Below are 12,741 nucleotides of genomic sequence, written 5' to 3' on the forward strand. Positions count from 1 at the left end.
CAAAAAATTAATGTGTCTGAAGAATAGCTTTCCCCTGATTTATAACCTTTCCAAATGTGGGAAACTAGATTGTGTCAAACAAACAAACCCACATTTCCATTCTGAAGGGTAAAACTCCATCATAAAATGTAAATTCAACTCAGTTTTGAGAAAGAGGACAAAATCACATCATTAGGAAGACTAAAGACGTTGTAAATAAGAATATGAACCAATGCACCTATTTGCTTTAATGTTAGGGGTGGAGAGTATTGCTTCTGATAATTTCTTTCTTTGCTAATGAGGAAAGTTGCTGATTCTCATTGTGGTACTGGAAAGAAAACTGAAAATTATTTGGAAAATGGTCAAAACATATTTCTTGTTGTTTTGGAAACCTTCACAAGGAGAATCATGGGCTGATAAGAATTTTCACAGTTTGGAACTTATTTTGCACAAATTTCACACCGGGGCTGTTTTTGTTTTGTTTTTGTACAGAAAGCACTTTTTTCTGCCAGAAACAATAGTTTCTGTGTAGGAAATGACAGTTCTATGAATAAATATTATTTTCATCAGTCTCCAAACATTAAAATTCTTTGCATGAATTAAGTCCTTAACTGTAGCACTTTCAGTTCAGAAACAGCATTTTCTGTGTAGAAAATATTTTTTTGTGTAAATACTGTATATACTCGAGTATAAGCCTAGTTTTTCAGCCCTTTTTTTAGGGCTAAAAAAAGCCCCCCTCAGCTTATACTCGGGTGAGGATCCTGGTTGGCTTATATTTGGGTCATCTTATACTTGAGAATATATGGTACATTTATTATTTTTCTCTATTATTATTGGTATTATTACATTTATTATTTTACTCTATTATTGTTGCTACTATTACATTTATTGTACTCTATTTTTAATTATTATTAATACATTTATTATTTCATTCTGATCTTATTATTATTATTACATTTATTATTCTACTCTATTTATTATTACATGTATTATTTTCCTGTATTTATTATTATTGTTACATGTATTATTTTACTCTATTATTATTAAAAGGATACATAAGCACATTTACATTGAAGAAGTTGAGAATAATGATTTAATCAGAGTTAGACAGTCTTATCTTAAATCAGAGCTTGATGTAAATATTCAAAAACATTTAACCTACTGATGCCTCAATTAATGTAATTTTTTGGTATCTATTTTTATTTCTGAAATTTACCACTCTTGGCTTATACTTGAGTCAATGTTTTCCCAGTTTTTTGTGGTAAAATTAGATGCCTCGGCTTATATTCGAGTATATACGGTATATTTTCTGTGCAGAAAAAAGTTTTTCCTGGGAAGAAAATGCTGTTTTTGGAGAGTGGCTGTTAGTGACTGAACAGGAATCTATACTGGAATCTCCCTATTCATGGTGTGGCACAGGCAATAACCCACATTTTCAACACTTACACAGTGCTTTGAAATGTTTAAACTGTTTTGCATATAGTCTAGTTCAAAATTCGGCCATTGTTGCTTGTATATTGTGGACTGGGTAGAGTTAAAAATACTGACAGTGACTGAAAGCTAACCATTTATTATCTTTTCATGGTACCCCATGCACTTCAGTTTGCCAAATGACAGAAATGTCCCCCTTTTTGAATCTAAGAATGACTCAAGCTTGCCTTTATGAAACTCTTCTTCTCCAGCTTGCAGTGATCCGTGTCGGAGCTGTGATTCAGCAACCAGTTGTACATCCTGCCGAGACCCCTCGAAAGTCTTGCTTTTTGGGGAGTGCCAGTACGAGACCTGTGCTCCACAGTATTACCTTGACGTCTCCACCAAGTCCTGCAAAGGTAAAAGAAATGCACAGATGTTCTCATGTCAGATGATCATAATAAGGATTAGCCAGACTTAAAAGTATAGTTTAAACCACAGTGATATCCTCTCTGGTGGTCTTTTTCAGTCTCTCTCTGTCCTTAATTGCCCTATTTTGGCCTCTGGTTTTTTTTTCCTGTTATCTACTGTCATGGGTTTCAGCTTCCAGAAAAAAAAAACAAGATTATTGCAAATCCTATCCATGGTAAATGATTGAGTGAGTGAACCGTCACACTCTTCCAAGGGTCAAGATTTGTAATTTGTGTCCGCTAGCGATTCAACTGGATGATGAGCGAGCTTAACTTTCTAAATCCTCCCTGCACCCCCTTCGACATTTATATAAAAATTTGTATGTTAAGTGGAATTTTCTCTGATTTATGGACCTACCAAGGCTGAATATACATATTTCAAGATGATCAGTATTAAGGACATGTACTTTTAGTGATTCTTGTCTGTTCCATGCGTCATGTTTCATGAAGGAAAATTGGGCTTGTTTTGGCTGTGATTTTTACAGATTTGTACAAAGACCATGTTTCAAATATATCATCATTAACAGAGATTTCAGTTCATGCTCTTCAGAGCATTTGCTGTATTAGTTATCCTGAGACAATTGCTTTGCTAGTATTCTTTTCTGACCATTAAAAGGAAAGTCCAAGGTTGAAGCAAATTGAAAATCAGGAACAAGGGCCCATGATTAATAAAGCTCATTTTCTTCCATCAAGATATAAACAAGTGGAGATCTAAATGTATTGCAAACCTTCCAGAAATGAGAGGAGAGGGATACTTACACTTGGTCACTGTTTCCTCTAAATATATAAAATAAAAAATCCAGCAACCTCTAAATTTTCTTACTAAGTTCTTAACCTGATTCACAACCCAGTTATCCTTGTTCTAAGATTATAAGGTAAAGAAAGGGCTCACGCTTCATACACCCAGAATGTCATCCTCTATGGTCTGATTCATATGGTAAGATTTCCTGGGCATGGTTCTAAAACCATGGATACTGGGCTCAGATTTGTTTCTGGGCCAATCTTTCCTGAGCATGAGCTGACATTTGATATGGTTGGCTAGTCTAGATTTCATGGGTAAAATATAGTAATAAAAAATATTAATGTAGCAAATGATGCCAGCTTTCTTTGTGAGATTTAGAGCTAAATTCTATGGATACTCCTGGCCTATAATAGTGGCTGGTGATCTCCATGTCAACAAGGTTACTCTGGATTTAATCTGGACTGTAAAGGAACTGTCCAAGATACTGAACCCATATCAGCAAATTAGTTGTGGCCCTTCTTTAAAGATGAGAGTAGAACTCAGGGCAGATTTAACATCCTACTAGGATGAAAGCTATTACTACCACTCTTTTTCAACACATTTGTCCCAACATATTTGTTTATGGCTCCCTGAGAGCAGGGAGGAGATCTGTGGACCTGTCCTAAATTCATTTTAATGACCACGCACCCTTTCAGAGAGTGCCTCAACGTTCTCCCAAATCCTCTCATCTCCTATCATATTAATCTCTGCAATATAGTTGACTTGAAAAAGTTCTGTCCCTAGAATGCAGAAGTCACCATGTTTTTCTTGCATCTTGAACATGGCTGCCCCTGTCATTAGGCAATGTGAGGCAGTAGGTCATTTTAATAATGCACTAATTTGTATTAGTTTTTCCTCACCCTATTTCACTTTCCATTTGGCATTTCTGTCTCCATAAGTTCCTGTGAAACTACACCATATATTTAGAACAGTTTTTTCTTTTCTCTAGGTCAAGTGGTTTCCATTGTTGCCTTCTTCCATGTCTTGGTCCAAACTCATTTTCTTTAGCGAAGGCTTTCCTCAGCTTCTCAAACATCACCTCCCCTACCGGTCCATTACCATCGATGTTGTTCTGTCCTCCGCCATTGTTTCACCTTTATTTATTTATTTATTTATTTATTTATTTATTTATTTATTTACAGTATTTATATTCCGCCCTTCTCACCCTGAAGGGGACTCAGGGCAGATCACATTATATAAATATAGGGCAAACATTCAATGCCCATATACACATAGAACCGAGACAGAGACAGACACAGAGGCGATTTAACCTTCTCCTGAGGGGATATTCGATTCTGGCCACAGGGGGGAGCAGCTGCTTCATCATCCACTGTGACGGCACTTCCTCATTCCAACTTCGTAAATTAGTTAAATTTGCCTCCCCGCTTTATAAGTGGTACCGTATTTCCTACTTGATAGATTCAACTATCTTTCGGGTTGCTAGGTCAACAATGAGCAGGGGCTATTTTTTCTTTTTTAATTGATGGGTTCTCATCCCGCCACGGGCTGGCCTCAAACTCATGACCTCATGGTCAGAGTGATTTATTGCAGCAGGCTGCTCACCAGCCTGCACCACAACCCGGCCCAACTTTAGTTATATAGCCTCAGAGGCAAGGCCAAAATATCTCTGTCGTGTGGGCTGAAAGGCCACACATAATAGAGGAAAAGTCTCTTATACCTTTAATGTTGTGTGCAAGAGTGGGTTTAATTGACCTGAAGTTCACAATTTTAAAAGAATATAATTGAACAAGAATTTATACAGAAAGTATAAAAACTGAAAAGCCTTGTGAGAAGTTGGTGTGGTGGTTATATATGTTTAGGCTGAAAAATAAATTATGAAGAGTTGTGATAGCCATTTGAAGGGCTGTTGGTGAACAGTAGAGTAATATTGTTTTCAGTTCCACTGGGTAGAACCAGAACCAGTTGATCCAAGTTACAAGACAGGATAGTCTGACTAATAATTGTGGAAAGCTTCCTGATGTTCTTCCTGGACAATGAAGTGGCAGACTCTACTTCATTGCAATTTTTGCCTATTTTTATTTATTTAAGGTTGTGTGCCCATCTAATTCCTACATTAGCTGGGGATTAGACTAGATTACTATTGATGTTTTTTTCTAATTCTGCTATCATGCTGTGACTCTATTTCAACAGATAGTCATAGAAGTTACAGCTGCGTAAGTTCCTTCTTCCACATTACTATTAAAGGTTTAAGAGCTCTGTTCTGTTTGTCATATGGCCACCTAACTGTCAGAGGAACAATCTGGGACAGAAACTGTAAGACACAATTGAGATCTACTTGTGTATTCCTCAGAATCCAGGATAATCTTATGCCAATTTTGGTTAATTTTTGTATGCTCTTTGAAGTCAGATGAAGTCAGATTCTGGAATAATAGTAGATGAAAGCTCTGTTTAGGATTTTTTTTCTCATATCCAAAACCCCATCTCTGTGTTTCCTTACCTTGTAGAGTATAGTCCCTTTTCACCAGGCACAATATCGCTTCTCCAGGCAGTATAGATCTGAGTGTGTTTCTAAAAATGAACATTTAGCAGTATTCCTAATTGTGCAGTTCTTTACTGTACTTTGTGCAGTTATTATGTGTTCCTCTCCCAGGAGGTTTCTGCCGGCTGCCGAGAATGGCGGGTGAGCTGAGAAACGTCTGTGCCTTCCCATTATTAAATTTGCGCCATTCCCTTCTGAAATTCATTTTGACTGTGAGGCAATGTCACCTTCGTCATCAATTCAGCCTGCTTAATTAGCTTTGCTGGAGGGACATCCCCGAAGCCCCTGTGAGATAAGAGAGGCACGGTTTCACCATGTGGTGGGATACACCAGTGAGCAACATGTGTTTGTATTCAACGTTGTCCAAATGCAGCTGTAAACACCTGTAGCTTGTAACTGCTTAGCTGGACTTTTGAAGGGCAGCAGCCTGTGCCCGTGTTTAACATAATTGGGAAATGTTAAACCCCGGAGAAAAATTGGTGTTATTCCAAGTCAATCTCCTTAGGCCTTTTCTTTCCTATTCTACATCTGTTCTGCCATTCATTCTCTGCCCTTCAGTACCTCTGCAATCAGGAGCTGTGTGTTATATTAAAATGTTTGGCTGTAGGGGAGCAAACAGTGGCTCCATTGGGAGTGTTTTCTGTCTTTTTCTTTATACTAAGAGTGTGACTGGAGCTGCAATGCCTGCAGCGGCCCCCAAAGTGATGACTGCCTGCAGTGCATGGAGGGATATGTGCTCCACGATGGCGCTTGCTTGGAACACTGCCCACCAGCTTTTTACAGTGGATCTGAAATGTGCCAGAGTAAGTCTTCATGATTTTATGAATGGGGCAGACTTTGGAAAGGTTATTTCGGGGGGAGGGGGGAACATTTGCGAATATTATTGTTGAATGACAATGCCTCAAGTATCCCAACCAGCAAGGCCAGTGGCCATGGTAGCTAGGGAATACTGAAGATTGTAGGCCAAAAAGCAATTTTAAAGTATAAGTTTGATATGAAATGACATTTGGTTGTAATAATAATAATAATAATAATAATAATAATAATAATAATAATAATAATATCACACAGTCCTAGACACTTGGGAAGTGTTCGACTTGTGATTTTTGTGATATGAAATCCAGCATATCTATCTTGTTTGCTGTGTCATAAAATAATAATAATAATAATAATAATAATAATAACAACAACAACAACTTCTTTCTTTATACCCCGCCACCATCTCCCCGCAGGACTCGAGGCAACTGGGGCAGAGGCCCAAACAACATAAGGACAAAATAAACAACAACATAATACAAATCACAATATAAAAGGATAAAAACAGTAAAACAATATGAAACCAGAATATTATAACTGTTAAATATTATAATTATAATTATAATTAATTATAATTATAATGTTATAATATTATAACTGTTAAAACCAGTCGATTAAAAACAACAATACAAGGATAAAAAATTGCATTTAAAACACAAAAATGGCAAGGACATAATAAATACAGGATACATTATTAAAACCATCTGGGGCTGATTAGTTAATGACTGTTTTGTCTATTTAGTTATGTTTTGCCTATTCACCCCTTGGCAACTACTATTACATAATTGCTTATTAGACTTACTGCCTCATCACACTAGACCATGAATCCACTTTAAATCCGGTTTCTGCCTCCTGCAGAATTCTGGGGTTTGTAGTTTGGTGAGGCCTAGGACCTGTCTGGCTGAGCCATTTAAAGCCCAATCCCTAACATGGATTTAAAGTGTATCCAAGCTCTAGTGTGATGAGGTCCAGAGTGTATCTTGGGTCCCACATCCGATAGTTTCCATGTTAATGAATCCAGTCATGTTGATAGACTGGATTTTAAAGAACCTATCCAAGGTGCTGAAGTCTGTTCTTCAAATATTTTCAGCTTCCTGGATAGGTTTCCTTTGCCATGTAGACCATCTTGGGAGAAATTATGGTTCGGTCCCAGACTGGCAAGATCATGGGAGTGCTGATTGTTTCTGTACTTCACTTTAGATCTCCTGCATTGGCTTGTTCATGAAAAACCAAATGAGAGTCTGTTTTAACAGCAACAAGTGGGTATAGTGAAGTTTGCAAAAACAGCTGAGGAAAAGGACATGTGAGCTGGGGGTCTCTGCATAGTGTCATGAGTTTCTTGGGATCAGGACATAATGAGAAGGTGGGACAGAGAGTGGAGATGAAGAGGTATATTATGTGTTGAAGAAATCATTCTGAAGTGTTGTGTCTGTGGCTTTTCAGGATGTGATGATGACCGTTGCCTCCAGTGTCATGGCCCCAGAAAGTGCACCCTCTGCAAAGCCCCATTCTTCCTCTTGGGGTCTCAGTGTGTCTCCATGTGTGGAAAGCGATATTATGCAGACCATAGAGAACAAAAATGCTCAGGTGAATAAAGTAGTGATGAAAGAATTGGTGATAAGGTATAAGACCTTTTTCCATTGTGGTGGGATATGTGGGGTGAAACATTCAAAGCATAGCATGTAGCTCTGTTTGCACTTCTGAATCATTGACCATTAATAAAACACAACAGGGATTTTGCTTTTGAAGAAGATGATCCACTAGTAGTGTTTGATGTTCCTTTGAAGAGCCGTGGCATTTTCTTTTTCATGCTAGCTTGCCCAGAGGGATGCTTGGAATGTGATCAGTCAGACCGATGCCACGTTTGTGATGCTACAACTTTTCTTCAAGGAGATCAGTGTGTGTCCCATTGCAGCTATGGCTTCTATGGCAATCCTCAGAGCAGGGAATGTACAAGTGAGTATCTTTCAGAATTCCTTGTACTTGGCTGGGCTGTGGTGCAGGCTGGTTAGCAGCCAGCTGCAACAAATCACTCTGACCAAGAGGTTATGAGTTTGAGGCCAGCCCATGCCTGCGTCTTGTCTCTGTCTCTGTTCTATGTTATAGCATTGAATGTTTGCCTTTATGTGTGCAATGTGATCCGCCCTGAGTCCCCTTTGGGGTGAGAAGGGCGGAATATAAATGCTGTAAATAAATAAAATAATAATACTTGGGCAGTGGATTGCTATCTCTCTGTCTCAACTCCTTTTGGTATAGAAAGTTTTGCTTTTTTTGTGTCATTCCTAAGCAACCCTGAGAATGGAAGTTCTGTGTGTGTTTTATGTACACTGGGGAAGAAATCCTCTGACAAAAGATCTCTTTGACTTTCACAGACTTATACTTCCCGGTTTGTTTTGGAGGGAGCCATGAAGATTAAACCTAAGATAAATGTGCAGTGTAGGTCATGAAGAGCAACTTTGTTCTCTTCATACTAAGGACATATATTGGCTTTATATGTACTGGTCACTATAAATTAGGATGGATTAAAGCTCTCAGGATTGTTACATGGCAAACACCCATGCTGACTGAGGGAGTACTTCTGGGAGTACTTCTCCATAAAGTGTCCAAGCTCCAACATCTTCATTCTTCTCTTGAAATCACTATGAATACTGTAGCTAAGGTCCTGGAAAATCTCTGATGGAGATTTCTATTCCCCACCCTTATGGAATTATAACTTCCCAAATGGTTTTAAAATTAATTTTGATAGTAGTTTCTGTCTTTATTTTAGGCATGCCTGCTTAACTGTGGCCTCTGCTAAATTATGGATGAGCAAGGACAGGTTGGGGATGTTTGTGTGTTGAACATGGGATGGCACTGGTTATGGCAAGAAATACAAATCTGTTCCATTTGTGGGAGCTGGTTCGTAAAAACTTTCAGTGACCTATAGAGTTCTGTGTCTTATATATTAAAATATTTTTGTTTCTTTGCTTTGCTTTAGCTGTCATGCACTCTCTGCTTCTCAGGACGAACAGCTCCCTCAGGGTTGGAATTGGTGGGGTGAAGCCACTCGATGTCTCCTTTCTGGGATTGCAGGACCCTGGGGACTATGGTGAAGACCTGTTATTTCATGTGGTAGACCCTCCTACCAATGGCAGGCTAATGACTTTGACTGATGGGAAAGAGAGTCTGCTGAACCAGGATGACTATTTCACTGGAGAGGATGTGAAAAGGCGAAGAGTTTTCTTTGTTCATGATAAGAAGAAATCCAGGTAATTTGGTATTGCTTTACTCCTGCTGTAATAGAAGGATACTTTCAAGTATAGGTTGAGCATCCCTTGTCTGGAATTTCAAAATCCAAAATTGTCCATGTGGCTTGCTGAAATAGTGACATACAGGCAGTCCCCAAGTTATGAACAAAATAGGTTCTGTAGGTTTGTTATTAAGTTGAATTTGTTTATGAGTCGGAAATTTCTCCTTCACAGTTATTGAAGGTACAAGAGACCTACCTTCTATTTTACCTAGCAATCCTGGTTGCTCTACAGGGCCGGTTGTTACTAGGCGGCCGCGGACGCGGCCGCCTCGGGCGCTGGCTGCTAGGGGCGCCATTCGGGCCTGACTTCCTGGTCGCGGCCGGCGATCGCCCGGGCGGTCGCCGGCCGCGACCAGGAAGTCAGGCCCGAATGGCCTAGCTGTGCTGTGCGCGTGCGCACAGCACAGCTAGGCCATTTTGCCCTTAGTAACAAACTAAGGGCAAAAATGGCTTCTCTGGCTGTGCGCATGCGCACAGCCAGAGAAGCCATTTTTGCCCTTAGTTTGTTACTAAGGGCAAAATGGCCTAGCTGTGCTGTGCGCACGCGCACAGCACAGCTAGGCCATTCGGGCCTGACTTCCTGGTCGCGGCCGGCGACCGCCCGGGCGATCGCCGGCCGCGACCAGGAAGTTCCTGGTCGCGGCCGGCGATCGCCCGGGCGGTCGCCGGCCGCGACCAGGAAGTCAGGCCCGAATGGCCTAGGTGTGCTGTGCGCGTGCGCACAGCACACCTAGGCCATTTTGCCCTTAGTAACAAACTAAGGGCAAAAATGGCTTCTCTGGCTGTGCGCATGCGCACAGCCAGAGAAGCCATTTTTGCCCTTAGTTTGTTACTAAGGGCAAAATGGCCTAGCTGTGCTGTGCGCACGCGCACAGCACAGCTAGGCCATTCGGGCCTGACTTCCTGGTCGCGGCCGGCGACCGCCCGGGCGATCGCCGGCCGCGACCAGGAAGTTCCTGGTCGCGGCCGGCGATCGCCCGGGCGGTCGCCGGCCGCGACCAGGAAGTCAGGCCCGAATGGCCTAGGTGTGCTGTGCGCGTGCGCACAGCACACCTAGGCCATTTTGCCCTTAGTAACAAACTAAGGGCAAAAATGGCTTCTCTGGCTGTGCGCATGCGCACAGCCAGAGAAGCCATTTTTGCCCTTAGTTTGTTACTAAGGGCAAAATGGCCTAGGTGTGCTGTGCGCACGCGCACAGCACACCTAGGCCATTCGGGCCTGACTTCCTGGTCGCGGCCGGCGACCGCCCGGGCGATCGCCGGCCGCGACCAGGAAGTCAGGCCCGAATGGGCTATCTGCGCTGTGCCCGTGCGCACAGCGCAGATAGCCCATTCGGGCCTGACTTCCTGGTCGCGGCCGGCGATCGCCCGGGCGGTCGCCGGCCGCGACCAGGAAGTCAGGCCCGAATGGCCTAGGTGTGCTGTGCGCGTGCGCACAGCACACCTAGGCCATTTTGCCCTTAGTAACAAACTAAGGGCAAAAATGGCTTATCTGGCTGTGCGCATGCGCACAGCCAGATAAGCCATTTTTGCCCTTAGTTTGTTACTAAGGGCAAAATGGCCACGCTGGGCGGGGGCGGGGCCAACTGTGGCCCCGCCCCCCTCACTAATCGCCCTGGCCCCGCCTCCCACGCAGCGTGGGAGGCGGGGCCAGGGCACGCTGGGCGGGGCCAGGGCGCGGGTGGCGGGGGCGCTTTTCAGCACCCCCGCTTCCCATTAAAAAATATCTCCGGCCGGCCCTGTTGCTCTATAAGGATGTGGTTGGATTGCAAAGAGGAATGTTAGCAAGATTAGAAGTACAGTAGAGTCTTGCTTATCCAACCTCCGCTTATCCAACATTTTGTATTATCCAACACAGTTTGCCTTTTAGTTGCCAGTATTTTTGTAGTAAATGCTTTCAGTACATTGCAATATTTTGGTGCTAAATTCATAAATACAGTAATTGCAGTAGAGTCTCACTTACCCAAGCTAAACGGGCCGGCAGAAGCTTGGATAAGCAAAAATGTTGGATAATAAGGAGGGATTAAGGAAAAGTCTATTAAACATCAAATTAGGTTATGATTTTACAAATTAAGCACAAAACATCATGTTATACAACAAATTTGACAGGAAAAGTTCAATACGCAGTAATGTTACGTTGTAATTACTGTATTTACGAATTTAGCACCAAAATATCACTATTGAAAACATTGACTACAAAAATGGCTTGGATAATCCAGAAGCTTGGATAAGCGAGGCTTGGATAAGTGAGACTCTACTGTACTATATAACGTTACTGTGTATTGAACTGCTGTTTTCTGTCAATTTGTTGTAAAACATGTTTTGTTGCTTAATTTGTAAAATTAATGTTTAATAGGCTTTTCCTTCATCCCTCCTTATTATCCAACATTTTCACTTATCCAACGTTCTGCTGGCCCATTTATGTTGGATTAGTGAGACTTTACTGTACTTCTATCACAAATGTGATCCTAATAACATTTATTCTGTAGTTGTACAGTCATATTGGAAGATGGTATTGCTCTCTGTTCAGAGTTTAATATCGTGAAAACATCTGTATTAAAAATATACAGATTTCTGGTCCTCAAAACTGATATTTTAAAGTGATTGGAGATTTAAAAATGGAGTGATACCTGAAGTAATTCTAGTGTACCTAAAGATTTGAAGGTGGTCTATGTCTGATATTTTTGGGCTTCTATGGTCTCTTGTCAAATAGGTTTGGCAGGTTTCTTGAAAAATGTACTTTTTCCATGTTCTTGTATAGTTGGCCCAACTTATCCACAGGGGATTGGTTCCAGGACTCCCCACAGTTGCCATAATTTATGGATGATTAAGTCCGTTATATAAAATCGCTTAGTACATACTATATTTACAGCAACAACACACACACCCCAACACACACACAAATACTCTTGTATGCCATACAGAAATGAGACACAAAGCTGGAGAAGGTCTGAGGATCTGTAAAGTGGTTGAGGCATGGATTTGCACCAAACACTATACTTGGATTCCCATCATTTCACAGATCTTCAGTCTCTCTTCTGTCCCATATATTATTCATTTGCTACTTGCATTGTATGTTGTGTATTGTGTTGTGTATTTTAAATCCATGGTTGGTTGATCCATGGGCTTGAACCCATGGATCTGGAGAGCCAACTGTAGTGTATAAGTTAGCATGTGTACTACTGTTCCTACCTATTTCTATAACTTTCTTTTTCTGGTGATGGGTTTATACAGGAATGGCCAGTTTTCTCTAAAGATCAGCTATCAACAGTTCTTCTCTGATCCAGAAACATTCACAGTTCAAGCCCAATCAAAACAGGTAATATAGAAGAGAACGGTGATGTCTATCTATCATATCTGTCTATCTTTGAACTGAAAAGCTATATCTAGATTTATAGATAGTTGCCTTCAGGCTATTTTTGGCTTCATGCTTTGAGGCTGTCATCATCATTCAGGTAACCCTAACCCTACACCATTATTGTTTTTGACCATTTTTC

At 41.1% G+C, this 12,741-nt stretch overlaps 1 protein-coding gene across 1 annotated transcript in view; it reads left to right on the forward strand.

The window, feature by feature from the left end:
• The window catches only part of fras1 (Fraser extracellular matrix complex subunit 1), a 386,797-nt gene that overhangs the window by 259,070 nt on the left and 114,986 nt on the right, over window positions 1–12,741 (forward strand). Inside the window, exons 22-27 of the mRNA XM_062981362.1 lie at window positions 1,662–1,808; window positions 5,803–5,943; window positions 7,400–7,543; window positions 7,772–7,912; window positions 8,934–9,204; window positions 12,479–12,563. Coding sequence (XP_062837432.1) covers window positions 1,662–1,808; window positions 5,803–5,943; window positions 7,400–7,543; window positions 7,772–7,912; window positions 8,934–9,204; window positions 12,479–12,563 — 929 coding nt within the window. The remainder of the gene's footprint in view (window positions 1–1,661; window positions 1,809–5,802; window positions 5,944–7,399; window positions 7,544–7,771; window positions 7,913–8,933; window positions 9,205–12,478; window positions 12,564–12,741) is intronic.

The sequence above is a fragment of the Anolis carolinensis genome, chromosome 5 (genome assembly GCF_035594765.1).
Source record: "Anolis carolinensis isolate JA03-04 chromosome 5, rAnoCar3.1.pri, whole genome shotgun sequence".
Classification (NCBI taxonomy): domain Eukaryota; kingdom Metazoa; phylum Chordata; class Lepidosauria; order Squamata; family Dactyloidae; genus Anolis; species Anolis carolinensis.